Source organism: Globicephala melas, chromosome 13, assembly GCF_963455315.2.
Source record: "Globicephala melas chromosome 13, mGloMel1.2, whole genome shotgun sequence".
NCBI lineage: Eukaryota > Metazoa > Chordata > Mammalia > Artiodactyla > Delphinidae > Globicephala > Globicephala melas.
The window spans coordinates 22,339,335-22,356,399 of record NC_083326.1 but is presented as its reverse complement, the minus strand read 5'-3'; the positions used below and the strand labels follow the sequence as shown (position 1 = coordinate 22,356,399).

At 39.0% G+C, this 17,065-nt stretch overlaps 1 protein-coding gene across 2 annotated transcripts in view; it reads right to left on the bottom strand.

Moving 5' to 3' along the window:
• DOK6 (docking protein 6) overlaps positions 1 to 17,065 on the bottom strand; it is a 430,409-nt gene that overhangs the window by 168,446 nt on the left and 244,898 nt on the right. For both annotated transcript variants that reach the window (XM_030868146.2, XM_060310052.1), the window contains exon 4: positions 5,474 to 5,593. In XM_030868146.2, coding sequence (XP_030724006.1) covers positions 5,474 to 5,593 — 120 coding nt within the window. The remainder of the gene's footprint in view (positions 1 to 5,473; positions 5,594 to 17,065) is intronic.

Genomic DNA, 17,065 nt, shown 5'->3' with positions numbered 1-17,065 from the left:
TATGCGAAATTTCTTCTCCCCATGCAAAAGTGCGTTTTGCTGAGTGTTATCCCAGGGACAAAAAAAATTAACCTGGAACACTCTTTCATGACTAGTCATAAAGTATGTGTATAAGTGTGAATATGGCTTACCCCAAATCACTTTTGAAAAGCTGGGGAAAAGATCCTTAAAATAGAGAAAGTTTTACTGTTACGGGAGTTATTGTTTTGTCATTAACTGGCCATTTCCCAAACGAATAAAGGCCTGCTAATACTGGCTTTAATTACTGATGGACATTAAGAATTTCAGACTTCCTGCCTGACTGAGACGGTTATTTAGAGGAATAAGAAATAAGTTTTTTTTTAAAGAAAGGTAGGCTGCTCTGATTAGAACTGATCATACCTATACACAGCACTTCTATTTTTATTTTAGCATGTAGATTGTATCATTTATCTCGATTCTTCACTTCCTCTCCACATTAGATCAGACTTTCTAACTCATGTCGTGGCCCCACAGGTGGGGTGTACTTTTGTACCCCTTGACTTTGGGCTTGGCCATAGGATTTGCTTTGGTCAATGAATGTCAGTGGACATGACAAATGCAGAGACTTAAATTATGTTGCAAGTTTGGGCTTGATCTCTTGCCCTAATGTTTTTGTTTTGGGAACATGCCTTAGGTAGCCGTTAGTGTCAGGAGGATGAGATATACACGGAGGAGATGCAGACATCACGTGCAGCTTGGAGCCAATCTCAGCATTACCCAGCCTAAATCCAATGAACCCTAGCCAACCCACCTATGCATGAATGATAAAGACACACTTCCAGGTCTGTGCTATTGAGATTCTGTGTGACCAAGAACACAGCAGTATTTTAAAAAACATTGATCAATACACCTTGTTTGTAGGTTTGTCTCCCTCACTATTCTGTGAGCTTTTGAAAAGTAATGGCCCTATTTTACATAATTCTACATTTCCTCAGCTTAGTTCTTGCATAGTATAGCCTCGAAAATATTTGATGGGTGAAGAATGAATGAGTGAGTGACATACAAGGGACTCTGAGTGGAATGTAGGGAGCACGGTTACTATGGCAACCCAAGTAAATAATTTAGAAACAACACTGGAATACCGCTTTGCTTCTGCAGAAAGGTTATACACACATTCTTAGGCTAAAAGTAGGAATTCATGACAATTCTAGACCATTCATAAGCAGGGACTCTTGGTCCTGGAAAAAACTAAACCCTCAAATCTGACTCTGCATTAACCCGATGGCAAAGTCTGAGGTTATTTTTCCATTTTGTTTTGGATAATGATCTCTTGTATCAATAGCAAAATGGACATATCCTTGAGTCTACCTCCAACTGCAGCAGCAGGAACTTCACACAAGTGACTCGCTTCTTGGCAGTGATGCTTACTTCTGCTATTAACGATTAACACGTAACATCTGTTTTCTAGAATTGCTATTACGTATTGTGACTCCTTTCTAAATAACTATGATTATAACACCTTACATTAATATTTTCTAAGGTCAGCATAGGCTATCTTAAATACAACTGAAAGATGTGAAGATTCTGCAAGTTGTAAGAATTTAAAATTCAACATGTCTACTTAGTATGCACTCTTTTGTGGCAGTGTTATCTGAAGTCCAAGAATAAGTTTGTGTGTGTGTGTGTGTGTGTGTACTTGTGTTCCCTTATTTTCACCTATACTATGTGGGATTCTGAATCAATAGGAAAACAGCTGACAGCACTAGATGAAAAATGATTATAGCAAAGAATTTAATCAATAACCACTTTTACCTTAGCAACATACATTACACATGTAAAAATTAATTGCACGAATGTTTACTCTTTGCTAGTCTCAGAGTAAATAAGACCAAGCTGTTTGAAGAGTCAGAAAAACACTAGAGGAGTAGTAGCAATTTTGAATGTCAGAAAAAACATGCTGTGGTTAGGACTGAGCAATGAGTCTTCCCTTGAGGACGGGATACCACAAGATTACCACAAGCCACCGTAATGTAATTTATTACATCAATTCTGCACGCGTGCATGTGTATCTCATCTCTTAGGAGAAATTTCAAACTAAATCCCAGCATATCACTGATAAAACATTAAAATAATGTTTCTGATGAATAAGAAATTATAGAATTTAGGGCTTCCCTGGTGGCGCAGTGGTTGAGAGTCCGCCTGCCGATGCAGAGGACACGGGTTCGTGCCCCGGTCTGTGAGGATCCCACATGCAACAGAGCAGCTGGGCCCGTGAGCCATGGCCGCTGAGCCTGTGCGCCCGGAGCCTGTGCTCCGCAACGGGAGAGGCCACAACAGTGAGAGGCCCGCGTACCGCAAAAAAAAAAAAAAGAAATTATAGAATTTAACACTAAAATGCCTTAAGGAAAAAACCTAAATCTGTGATGACAAATCTTTCATAAAGGATTGATTCCAATCTGAACATATTAATGACTTAAAACATGTATTAGGAAGTTAAAGAATTTGTTTATATTAAGAGGTGTTATGATTGAAAACTATGGAAGGACAGCTTTAAAAGATAATATTATTTTTTAAAATACTTTAGTTAGCTAAAACAACAAACATTTTCCCTACATGCAGTAAAATGAACAGGGGTGTCCCTAAAGCGATCCTGGGGCTCAAGGGAGAGGGTTCAAGTTAGCTAAAGAGCATTCTCAGTCTTTAGCATAGGATTTTATAGACTACTGGTAGTTATTTCAGGGCGGACTTAAAATGGAATTAGCATGTTTACGGGAGAGGTCTACTGATTAGGAAGTGACAAAATCGGGGAATGCAAGTAACAAATTGTGCCAATTTGTGTGTGTGTGCTTCTCTTCCAGGCAGCATATAAACACACATTCACTGGGATTTTTGAGCTGGCAATAGTAGAGTCTGTAATTTAGACATTCTGTCAAGATTTATGCCTTTCATGTTGTCCTTTGGTATAAATTATTCTTTTAAAAAGTTTTAGCTAGTTCTCAATGGCCAAAAGAAACAAAGGAAAGATGTTATTATTTGGACTTGAGGAAGCATTTTAAAGAAAGTGTATGTAACTCGAAGAGCTTGGAGCAATGGCTATGTCCATGGCCTTGGACTCAGAGAGAAATTCACCCACGTGGAAGGTACTTCCTGGGGAAAAGAAATCCTTCCAGCTAAGTTTTTCCTTTTAACGCTAAACACTGAAGGGTCTCAGTGATCATGATTGTGTGTGTGTGTGTGTGTGTGTGTGTGTGTGTAAGACTGCCAATTTCCTTTATGGTACCATGTACTTTTAGGGGGTCATTTAAATGGATCAAATACTACCTTCTTTAACTAAATAATTACTATATATTAAAAGCACATATAACCCTTTTTATCAATTTAGGATTATTAAACAAAATAAACCTAAAAGAGCATTGGATGGCATTGGATGTTATTATAATTTCAGGTCTTCTCTAAAGTATATGCAGGAATTAGTTTTTGATTTCTTTATTTTTACTTGTGCTTTAAACAAACAAACTTGTGCTTTTTTAAAAAACTGAGCTAGGCATGAGAGTTAGTCTTTATTTTATATTATCTCATGTAACCATCATGACAACACCATAAATTGGTATTAGTTCATTTTCACACATTAGCAAACTGAAATTAGAAGAGCCTTAGGAACTTGTCCTAATTAAGGGGTGTAGCCTACATTCAAGCTGCATCCTGAAAAGTTTGCTTGTTAGGCTATATCTGCTTGTGCTTCTTATAGAGCTCTGGCATTTAACTCCATGTTTGTCCTATCCTAAAAAGTTTATGTTAAAGTTTTCCCTTTATATTGTAGGTAAGTTACTTTGACATTATCATCAAATTAGAAATAGAAATTATAATAAACCAAAGGAGTACATTATCCATTTGGATGGAAACGATATACAACCCCAGATCTTTAAAGTAACAGCATACAATTCACACCAAGTAAGCAGCACACAGTAACGCTTCCACCCACAGGCCTAATTTATTCACTTTCTTCATATTTTCTTTATGTAGTACTTGACGAATGTTTATCGGTAAAGAGTTTTTTTTTTTTTTCTTCTTTTCTTAAACTGAGAATGAACAGCATATTTTAAGCAGCACAATTATGGGCGTTCTGTACTTAGCACAGTTCTCAGAAACTAAATTGGAGAGATGAAATCCAAGAAAGTGTGGGAGAGAAACTGGAATATCAAAAGGAAGCTAGAAAAAGAGCCACAGGAAGGCCCTCCTGACTTTCTGAAACTACCAACACGGGCAAAGTTGGTGCCCACGTATGTTTATAATCAGGTCGTGGGGAAAACATTTTTTCAGTGTAGCAAAACCCAAAAAATAATGTCTTTGATGGTCTATGAGACAGTGATGGTTGTTAGAATATTATTACTTATAACAAAACCATTATTGCTAAGTATTATCCTGATGCATTTTACTGGTGCTGCCTACAGTATAAACCACAGATAATTCCAGAATTTCTTTTTAATAAGTAGTGTCAACCTTCACCAACATCCCTCAACCTTTTAAAAAACACTAGCCATAGAAATTAAGAACATTGGAAAGTTTCTGTTTTCATACTACGAGATCTTCTGGTGATAATGATAATTATTTTTTAAAATGGAGGGAAAAAAAGCTCATGACATTACTCTGATTTCATTATTTAGAGATGTTAGTCAAGAAGAGGCAGCATAACTTCTTAAGAGACATCAGAAATGTTTAATTAGAGAGCAGTGCAGTAAGTAAATAACATGTCACATAAACCTCAATTTTGTTAAACCCTGAGATTCCATGCATTGTACTTCCTTACGTGTAGTATGCTATGGACTGAATTGTGTCCCCCTAAAATTCACAGGTTTAAGCCCTAACCCCCAAGGTGATAGGATTTAGAGATGGAGTCTTTGGGAGTAATGAAGCTTAGATGAGGTCATGAGGATGGGGCCCTCATAACGAATTAGTGCCCTTACAGGAAAAGACAGGAGAGAGCTTATTCTCTCTCCCCCTCTGCCACGTGGGGCCACAGCAAGAACTTGGCCTCCAGAACTGTGAGAAATTAATTCCTGTTGTTCAAGCCACCTAGTCCATGGTATTTTGTTATGGCAGCCTGAGCAAAGACATACTATTAGCCACATTCCCTAAAATCTATGGAAAAATAACACAATAAGCCAAACTTATTTATTTAGACTCCAAATCTATAACAACTATCAAAGAAGAAAATGTAGGAATGCTGTCCATTCAAAACCTTATATATAATGAATAAACTTATTGTTGAGGTAACTTATTTATTGAGATAAATGACAATGTCACAGAGCAAGAAGGCAGGAGACCTGGATTGTACCTTAGTATTTTTCTAGTTGGTATGCAGTCTTGAGAAAGTCCCTTAACAGCTGAGGTTGATCAGTTTATTTTCCCTTAAAAAGGATTGGTCTGAAACATTTCTGAGGTCCTTTCCACTTTCAAAGTTCTATAGCTCCCAGTGCACTTTAAAAGAAAGGAAGGATGGAGACGCACTTACCATTCTGTTCCCGCTGCACTCCTGCCGCCAAGAGATCAGGCTCCCCGAGGCTGATGTCATTCAGCCTAGTCCCCAGACACTCCATGCAGAGATGCTTGCACCACTCCTCGGCCTCCAGCTCTGAAAATGAGCACATGCCATGGAAGTCAGGCAAGGCTACATAGGAATGATGGAGAAGGAATGTTTCCTGAACCAGTTTCCCAGGTAAGTGGTGAGCATTAAAAAATCTACCTTAAGAAAACTAAAAAGCTATATTTAAGCAGTGAAATAAAACAATCTCCACAATTGTCTCCCTTGACATTATAACACTGTATTTTAAAGTTATTTTAAGTTATGCCAATGTACTTTATCTTATTTATAAATAATAGACTGAGATTTGTTTACTATCCAGTACATTTTAGATTGATTTAATTGGAGGAAAGAATTTACTTGGAAAAATTAATTAAATACAAAATAAAAATAGGTAAGTGAATAGCTGAAAAATGTCGAACTAGATTAAACACATGACTGTCCTCCTGGATGTAACTTGGATGTGTGCGGACTGAAGGTCTGATCCCCGTCATTCTGAACTGCAGTGGATCATAGATCAGCAAAAGAATGTGATCGATTTCCTTTTACAAATCTCAAAAGTAGACCATCCTCACTTAAAAAAATTTAGGGAGAAGATGTTAAAAATAACTTTCCCCTTTAGAAAACTCCAATTATCTAAGATATTGATTAGATCACTCTCTTTTTATTCCCATTACTTCCCGACTTCTCTATATTCGCGGTTTTTCTTTGCTTGAAACCTCTGAATACCTTTCACCTACACAAAATCTTGTAGTATTGAATGCTTTCACAAACATGGATGAATTTGATCCTAATATAAGCCCTCTGTGCACGAGATGACTAAGGATTAGTGTCATGACTGGGTCTCATATCCTATCATGGGTCAGCACCAAGACAGAATTGGAACCCAAGCCTTCTAACTATTTTTATATGCAGAGATCCAAAAGGTTAGAAATTTTGGGCCAAGCCCCCACATCACTGCACAGAAATTGGATAAGAGTTTTCCACTGACACTCATCCAGAGAAACTTCTGACTTTTTCACATAGCATAAGTCTGTACTAGAGCAGTTTAATATAGATTTCCTTCGAATCTCTTGCTCCTCTCTGTGGATGACATTTCCACCTTTGCCCTGGCATTTTAAACTCCCCATAAAAACGTTATCTGTGACACGTTTTCTTGACTCCAAGGATATGAGTATCAACTGCTCTGCTCGACAGCCAACGTCATCTAACCTGGGTAATGCTTTCTCCCTGTGCTCAGTCACACCGCCTTAGCATCAAAAATGGGTTTGATCAATGAGATGTCAAGCCATATTTGTCACTTTTTCTTCGTTTTATCAAGACCATAGAATGTTGTTAGAAAATAAAGAAAAAGAACATGCAGTCTCCCACGGAGTACTATTCTGACAAAAATAACGCTTCCAACGTTCAAATCACAAAAGTGATTTTTCCTTGCAAAAGCTATGGTTTGCATCCTTCAGGGATTGTCCTCTGTGGTGTCAGACACAGCACGCGCCCAAGGAGAAAGCAGATTCTCATGTGGGCCAGGCCTGGCTCCTTGTCTGGCTGGTGGGCTTTTCCTCATGAACCTAGAAAAGCATCCCTTCTGATCACAGGGCCTCTAATACAATAAAAAGGCATTGCTGAGGCTCACAGCTTTCTAAAAAAAAACACGTTTTTTCTTCTGGTGAGGGAATGCCAGCCTTCACAGAAAAATTTTACACAAGCAACAACAGCATATATTGAAAATAATTTTCATTAGATATATGAATTTTGACTTCTAAAATTTATGAAAGGTTTGAAAGCTTTTCTAACAACAGATCAAAAGCTTAGGCCAATTTCCACGCCGTGTCTCTAGAAATCCTTGACATTTTTGCTAAGGGAGACAATATGGCTATATTTTTTCTTTTTACATTTTGATGTTGTGACTATTTCTCAGAACTCCTCGACCTTCAATCATCAGTGAAATCACATGCAATTAACATCTCATCTGCATGACTCTACCTGCGAGTACTTCCAGGACCCCATAGATGGAAAGAAGAATATCTGCTATGCTATGTGTGGTAAAATTAAAAGTGTGAAATATGACAAAGCACCTGTGTCACAACGTTCCCTTTAAATACTAAGTCAGCGCATGCCCAGAGGTTAAAGAAATATGTCCCTCTCTCCTTCTAGTAACTCTTTTGTCCTAGGATTGAATGAGATAAAGAAAACAACCACACAGTAAAGGGCTTCTAGGAAGCTCGAGCTGACTATTTTGAGTAGAACTCAACTTGGCGTTTCTGTAAGGACCAGAGCCAGCGGGCTGCCTCCACAGCAATGAGAGGGGCTCCTGGGCTTCCACCAGCAGGTAAAGATGGCTTTTGCAGCCAATCTTGAGAATTGCAACGCTTCTGCATTTTAATAGTACAGCAGCATGTATGAAGAGAAATAGCAAGAGTAATACAATAAGACTAGATATAGTCACGTTAAAGACTGAATTATAAACTATTTCAGAAAGAAACAGAGAGAGAAGGAGAGGGAGAGAGAGAGAGGGAGAAAGAGAGAGAGAGAGAGACATCCCTGCAATTCAGCTCAGAAGAATCAGATCAGATCAGAATCATCAAGGGTTCATTTCTTTGTTAACAAACATTTTCTCACTGTAAGCCAGGCACTGTGCTAAGAGGATATGGAAAAACACAGTTTCTGTTCCCAGTAATCTTAGAGTCAGGTGGGTGGGCAGGAGAGTCTGGTGTGTGGTTCTCTGGAGGGCTGTGGCTTAGCTGGTAGGAGCTGGGGCACCAGGACAAAGGCTGAGCAGCTCAGAGGGAATCTGATCAGGGACCTGCAGGGCGAGCAGGAAGGGGAGGGAGTGTGTGTGACTGTGTGTATCGGTGTGTGTCTGTGTATCAGCTTGTGAGCGTGTATCAGTGTATGTGAGCGTGGGACAGTGTGCATATGAGCATGTTAGAGCACATCAGTGTGTGACAGTATTTGTGAGTGTGTGTGTGAGTACATGGGACTGTGTATGAGTACGTGAGTGTGTGAGGTATTTGTGTGAGAGTATGAAGGAGCGTTACGTGTCTCTGTGTGAATGTGCTGGAGGAACCAGGCTGCACTGAGGAGGGTGGTCAGGGCTGAGATGGAGAGGCACATCCAGGGCAGCGACAGTGACACCTTGTGACCAGCGGGGGACAGCCCTGAGTTCAAGGAGTAAAGTCTGAGAAGCAGTCAGCACTCTGTCCATCCTCTTCCCAGTTTTGTAGTATTTAGTTCAGTTAGATCAGCCCCAAACTTTCACCTCAAAAGTACTAACCTTTGTAGTCTGCATACTTGATCTAACAGTTTTGCTGCAGACAAGCTGAACTTGTTTATTATACAAGGCTTTGTTGCTTAAAATCTGTTTTTGACAGTCACCTTTCAAATAATTATAGCTGTGCTTTTTATTTGCTCTTTTCTTTGGCAAACTCCATGTATTGAAATCTTTAATATCTTTTATTGCATGTTAATTTACTTTGTCCCATCATTATTTAACTAGTGTTTTTCTCTGAATTACCTTACATCTTTCACCTTTCCATTTTCTGTGTTTACAGAACTGAGGAGATTAAATATGAATGTAATAATCTAATAAACCCACTGTATCTTTAAATATTTATTTTCCCATAATTTCAGTGCCTTTTGTCTTCTGTTTTATCTTTCAAGCGTCTACCTTGGTCTACACATAATGTGTAAATGATTAAATTTCTTTATGGAGGAATGAAGGCATAAAATGTTCTGCAACGTTTTCTATGTTTTTCTCTTTATGGTGGAAGTGCTTTCTCATTTAGATGTCTTTTTCGGATAGCTTGCAGCTATGCTCAAATTCTTAATTCAGGTCAATAACTTTTCTCTAGAACAGAAACCCAAATAATGTTTTCACTATGTATAGGATCAGTTAGATGAATACATTTGGTAACTCCCAAAAGAAAAAAACCCTGAAAGATGTTTGAGAATAACAAGACAAAGAGAAGAGAGACTAAACTAAATTATGAGACTGTAGGGAAAATGATGATCAGGGACCCTGCAAAGTAGAGATACAGTCAAAGATGGACGGCTGTTCCTGAGTTTCTTTCCATCACTTCTTTGCAGAATTCTAGGGAGAATTTGCAGAATTATGGCTAGATTCATTTGAATAAGAAGAGATCTTTTGGGCTTCCCGGGTGGTGCAGTGGTTGGGAGTCCGCCTGCTGATGCAGGGCCCGTGAGCCATGGCTGCTGAGCCTGCGCGTCCGGAGCCTGTGCTCCGCAACGGGAGAGGCCACAACAGTGAGAGGCCCGCGTACCGCAAAAAAAAAAAAAAAAGAATTCCTGCTTTTGTTGATGACAAAACAGTATTACCTTACCTACATTTTCCTAAGATTATTAATAAAAGCCAAATCCAATGAGGACTAAATACAAAAGTTTATTATTTCCACACAAAACTAGTCTTGCCTGCATCTTACAGCAAATTACCATGAAACTGATTCAGTGCCATTTTTAATTCTGCTATATGATTTTAGCTGATAGCCTATTTTCCGTAGATGTGCTGACCCTTTTTTCACTGTTTGCAAATATAGCTCCTTTTGGATCATTTAACTTTCAAGTCGTCATCCTAAGGCCTAAATTTAGTGAAAGTAATAAAGCTTAAATTTAATCATTTATTCAATAGGCATTCTTAAGAGTCTGCTATGTAAAGATCTCTTCTTTTTTTTTTTTTTTTGCAGTACGCGGGCCTCTCACTGTTGTGGCCTCTCCCGTTGCGGAGCACAGGCTCCGGACGCGCAGGCTCAGCGGCCATGGCTCACGGGCCCTGCATCGGCAGGCGGACTCCCAACCACTGCGCCACCAGGGAAGCCCAAAACCGGGAATTCTTAAGCGTATGTAATTCTTATTTGCTGGGCAGATTTGCGATGATTTGATGACAAATGTTGTTTTTATATTTACTGAAGTCTTAAATACTCCTATTTGCTGGAAAGTGAAGAAAAATGTCTCCCGATGTAGACTGTTGCTACAAAGATCTCTTATTGTCATTTGAAATTTATAGAGCTATTAAAATATACGATATTTTGACGACATGTTTCATTCTTGAAAATTGGCACCTACTTCTTATTTAACTGGCCTTGTTGTTATGTTACGGACTTTTCTTTTTCTCTTACTTTTTCTGTAGTAGGAAGACAAGAGACCAGTTAAACCCTAACTGCATGCTTCAGCAAAGACGGGAAGAATGTTTAGCTCACAGGAAAGAGCCCTGTCTGTTGAAGTCAGATGGGTAGGAACGTTTAGTTTTCTTTTCTAAGTAAGAGGCACGTTTATTTCCTGTCCCTGAGGTGCCTTAATTTGCTCCTTTCCACATTCCCACACCTAATAATCCTTTAAAACTTGTTTCAAATATGCCTTTCTCTGTTTAGTTCCTTCAGGCCCAAGTTTGGATTTGACGTCTTTCCTCTACATTTCCATTTCACTCTGTCTATACTTTGATCATAGTCTCTATATCCCTAAGTTATTTGTCTGCCTTTCCCAACCAATATATTCTGATACTAGAGTCAGGGAGACATTGATTTAGTCAGTCTAGAGCCAGTGCAGCACCTGGATATGGAAACTAATAAATAAATGTGGAACAAGTAAGTAGATGTGATTTGCAGTTGATTCCTGGAAATTAATACACATTCTAGAACCAAATGAAAATAACTTGGGAAGTAGTCACTTGCTGGGTGTTTTGAAGTCTTTATTCATCCCCATTTTAAGTGGAGATTATAACTTCTACTCTTCACAGCTGGCTCGTCTAGATAAAACAGATCTTTGATTAGGAAGGGGAAGAGAGAAATTTCAAATGATTCTCTATCAAACTTCAGTAATTCTAAAATATCTCACATTCGAAAGGTTTCTTATTTTAATAGCTGTCTTTTTCTTTTAGCCTCATTAGTGGTATTTATGCCAAAATGGAAGACTTGTATAAATTCCTTTTGATCCTATATATGATAAACACTTGACAAGATTTTATTTTCTACAGAGATATGGCAATGGAAGCTTAGAAAAGGTCAACTGTGAGCCAAGGAAATGAGTTACCTAAGTTTATTTGATCTTTTATGCACATAATCATAACTTATTTTCCTTAATTTAACAGCAGATTGATACATCACATTTTTGGATTCAATATAGCATGTCTTATTCTGCCATTCTCTCCTTTTGTGAATTAGAGGAGTGAGGCGGGGCTTTCAGATGTGGCCAAAGAGAAAATCGCTCCCGTCAGTCTTCCAAAATAACAAGGGACAAACAGCAAAAAACGATAGAACCATCGAATGTGCTGCTCTTTAGCCTGACAAGAATTTGCTGCAAAATGCTTTAATATGGAGGTTAGTCAGTGACACAGAGCTTAAAGCAAATCAGAGAAAATAAGAAAGAACTCAAATCAACACTTGTAAATAGCCTGAGAATGATGGGAAAATGATGTCAAGACGTTACAAGAAAGCAAGGTGGAAAGGGGTCCTTTGCACTAACGCTGAAGGTCAGCTCCAGAGTGAGTGCATTTGTGATAGAAAACCAGCCCCAGGAGGAACACTTTCCAATCTGTGGAATTCTTACTAGACACCGACTGAACACTTGATGTACGTGCCTAAGCTTCTCATAGGAACTTTTGTGAAGCAGGGAACTTTTTGAGAAAGAGGCACCATTAAGAGCTCTTAATCATGTTCTCATAAGGCCTGAAAGCAATTGCTTTCTACGCAGCAATCATGAGGTACTTGGGAGTAGAAAGGAAAACCCGAAAGAGGAGAGCTCTGTGTTGCAATATGGAAGTGTTGCCAGTGCCGTGGTTAGATCTCGAAGACTGCGCCCGAAACCACACAGAGCTCTGAAACTGTTTCTCTATACAGAGCCAAATTTATGACAAAAACCTTTGACAATTGCTCAGAGTACGGAACTGAATGTGGCCAACAACCCCAATGAGCCTGGGAGTGTATTATCCTCAGAGCTTCCAGAAGGGAGCACAGCCTTGCCGACACTTTAGTTTTTGCCTGGTTAGACTCGTGTTGGACTTCTGTCCTTTAGAATTGTAAGATGATAAATTTGTGTTGGTTTAAGCTGCTGTGTGTAGGACACTTTTTTATGTCAGAAACAGAACACCAAAACAAACACAGAGGCCAATCAGCCTCTTCCTCTCTACCAAGAAAACCTCCAAGCAAGCAAATGAATTTAATGGGATGTGATCCATGAAAAATTAGGAAGGTATACAGATATAGATGGAACATGATGTGAGTAAATCTGCTTGAAGCTTAAGAAGTAAAATAATTAGGAAAGACTTCCTGGTTAACGCCGGCGGGGGCGGGGGGGTGGGGGTCGGGGAGTCTCAGAACAGAGAAAGCAGGAACTGCCAACAGCTAACCAAGAAAAACAGCAGGGGGTTGGAGGAGGGATGCTGGCAAGACGACTGAGGAGAGTTGGAGCAATCACCAGAAAGATGAGCTGCAGCTTGAATCTTAGGATACTAAGAACGGACTGGGTAGAAGGGGACATGATCTATAGGGAAGGAAAGGATGCATGATCTAAAGGACCGGATGTCATATAAAAGGTAAATGCAATTTAAAGGGACACACTGGGTTTTGAGGAGCAAGAGTGATTTTTGTGGAGTCTTCCAGTTACACAGCCTTTAAGTGAGAAAAAAAAGGCAGAAAAGAAGAAGAACCCTTCAGCAACTGGATGGGGGAGGGGAAAAGAAGAAAAAGTAGAAAATTTAGGATCCTGTAAGACAAAAAGATGCCACATTTCAGAGAATTCACTCTCTCCCCCATCACCAAAGCAAACAAACAAACCCTTGCTATGCTACCTGGACTTTGTTAAAAGGACAGAAAAGGGCAGAATTAAACTAGGACTCTTAAAAACACCCCAATGTCATAAGAATCAACAAAGGAAATAAAAGTCCATGGAGAACTATGGCAGAAATTCAAGACACAAAAATTCACACAAATTCAAATCAGTTTAGGAAAACTGCCTCTCACCTCACCCCATTCCCCCAAAATGATAACATGAAGCAGAAGAACACTGTAAGTGTGCACTCCAAAAATAGATGAATACATTCAAATAAGCATTTGTGGATATAAAAATTCAGTTTGAATTAGAAATTCAAAAACTAAGAATGGAAATGAACAACAACAACAAAAGTAGGTGAAATGAAGAGTGGAATGAATCTAGAAAAGAAGTGAAAGAAAAAGAGAAAATTAACTCTGAAATGACAAATTATAAAATGCTTAAGAAAAAAGTCTCAAATGAAAACTTACTAAGAGGCATTGACCAAAGTGAGAAAATAAAACTGTCATGAAAAAACAAGTAAAAAGGAGAGAAGTAGTGGCGATGGGTACCAGGCAAAGAATAATGGTGGCTTGAATGGATGGACCAGTAGAGTGGGCATAGTGGTGATAAGAACTGTTAAATTTAGAATATATTCATGAAAACCTATGATATTGGCAAGTTTGAAATATTTGCAATATTTGTAGCATGAGGGAAAGAGAGAGATTAAAGATGAACACAGAGGGACTTCCCTGGTGGTGCAGTGGTTAAGACTCCTCCTGCCAATGCAGGGGACATGGGTTCAAGCCCTGGTCTGGGAAGATCCCACATGCTGCAGAGCAACTGGGCCTGTGTGCCACAACTACTGAGCCTGCGCTCTAGAGCCCACGTGCTACAACTGTTGAGCCCAAGTGCCACAACTACTGAAGCCCTCATGCCTAGAGCCTGTGCTCCACACAAGAGAAGCCACCACAATAAGAAGCCTGTGCACCGCAATGAAGAGTAACCCTCCCAGCTCGCCACAACTAGAGAAAGACTGAGTGCAGCAACAAAGATCCAACACAACCAATAAATAAATAAATATATTAATTAATTAATTAAAAAAAAGATGAACAGAGTTTTTTGCTTGTGCAACTTTTCACTAAAAGTCATGGAATTGACTTTTAGTGAAAATGTGAAAGACTGTGGGAGAAGCAGATTTGGAAGAAAATAAGAGCTCAGTTTCAGAAATAAGTTTTAGATGCTTATTAGATATAGAAGTGGAAAGATTAGTAGGCAGTTGGATATATCAGCCTGGTGTTCAGAACAGAGGTTTAGACCGGACTTATACATGTGGAGTCAACAGTGTACAGCTATCATTTAAAGGTATGTATGCGCGTGAGACCACTAACCAGCTTGAGTTGACAGAAAAAAAAAGACATTTAAAGGCTGAGACCTGGGACTCTCCCACAATTAGAGATCTGGGAGGTGGGAAGGAGGCTTAGAAGTAACAGACATTCAAGGAAGAAGAAACTAAAAAGGGTATATTATGCTGGAAGCCAAGGACAAATAGTGTTTCAAGGAGGGGAGCATGACTGTTTCATTTTATAGTTTTTATCCGTTTTACTGAGGTATAATTGATGAATAAAATTGTAACATATATAAGGTGTACAACATGATGATTTGAGATACACACACACACACACACACACACACACACACACACACACATATACATGTGAAAGAATTCCCGCAATAAAGTTAATTAACACTTCCATCATCTTACATATTTAGGTTGGTTTTTGTTTGTTTGTTTGCTTTGGTGAGAACACTTAAGTTCTACTCCTTTAGCAAATTTTGATTTTACTATACAATATTATCAACTGTGATCAGTTGTGATCTAATGTTGTACATTAGATCCTCAGACCTTATTCATCTTATAACTGAAAGCTTGTACCCTTTTACCAACCTCTCCTCCTTTCTCCTACCCCTCAGCCCCTGACAACCACCATTCTATTCTGTTTCTATGAGTTCAACTTTTTAAAAAATGTCCACATATAAGTGATACCATGCAGTATTTGTCTTTCTCTGTCTGGATTATTTCATTTACCATAATGCCCTCAAGATCCATCCATGTTTTTACAAATGGCAGGATTTCCTTCTTTTTAAAGGCTGAATAATATTCCATTTTGTATGTACCACATTTTCTTTATTCATTCATTTGCTGATGGACACTTAGGTTTTTCTATATGTTGGCTTTTGTGAATAATGCTGTAATGAACATGGGAGTAAAGATATCTCTTTGAGACAATGATTTCTTTTTCTTTAGATATATAACCAGAAGTAGGAATACTGGATCATATGATAGTTCTAGTTTAATTTCTTGAGTAACTGTGTAGTCTGTACACCAATTTACATTCCACTGACAGTGTACAAGCGTTCTCTTTTCTCCACATCCTGGCCAGCATTTGTTATCTCTTGCCTATTGCATACATGGTCAATTAATTTTCTAAAAAGGCACCAAAAATACACAAAGAAAAATCTCTTTCATAAATGGTGTTGGGAAAACTGGATATGCACATGCAAAAGAATGAAACTCCACCCCTATCTTACACTATACATAAAAATCAACTCAAAATAGATTAATGACTTGAATGTAAGACCTGAAATCATAAAACTCTTAGAAGAAAACAGAGAGTAAGCTCCTTGATTTTTACGATTTGATACCAAAAGCACAGGCAACAAAACAAAAATAAACAAGTGGGATTACATCAAACTAAAAAAGCTTCTTCACAGCAAAGGAAACCATCAACTAAATGAAAAGGCAAAATATGGAATGGGAGAAAATATTTGCAAGCCACATATCTGATAAGGGGTTAATATACACAATGTACAAGGAACTCATAAAACTTAATAGTAAAAAAAAAACCAAATGGCCCAATTAAAAAATGGGCAAAGGACCTGAACAGGTATTTTTCCAAGGAAGACATACAAATGGCCAACAGGTACATGAAAAGGTACTCAACAACATTAATCATCAAGGAAATGCAAATCAAAACTACAATGATATCACATGACCAATGGCTTTAAATACCAGCAAAGCTCAAATCTTGACTACAAGATTCACCAATGTGGAGGGCATCCGTTTCCTTAGTAAGGAGAGTTTTTGATTGACTGATAGAAATAAAAGGCTGATCGAACAGGTACAAGGAAAACTAGGAGAGAAGAGACAGAAATTGGAGTCAGAATATAGGTAAATATAGACAACTCTTTTCAGAAGGTTGTGTCTGTCTTTTGTAAAAGACAGAAGCGCGGTGGCACAAGCGAGGTGGAGGGAAAAGTGAGATAAGAATTTTAGAGGGTATCTATCAGGATTTGTGCAGGGGTGTGGGAAGGAACTACAGTGCCATATACAGGCCTCCATGGTGATTCTGGACACAAGAGATGACCAAGAAGAATGAGCTTCTCGTGGTAACTGACGTGACGGAGATAAAGGGCATTTGAAATTGATCCTGATGGCCCCGTGCAGACAGTACAGCGATAGATACAGTGAGTGCCGAGTGGAGAAAGGGACGGGAGGTCTTTCTGGCAGCACAGTTCCTGGGGCTTCCTGGTGGCTCCTGCTGATGGAGTTGGAGCTTGCAGATTGCCAGACGTATCCCAAGGCAGTGAGAAGCTTCCTCTTCACTGCAGACAAGGCCTCCCTGGGTCCTTGTCCTGCAGAGCACGCAGACTGCCTGCCGTCTCAGCCCCACTGACAGCGGACCGCACAGGGCTCTCTTCCCC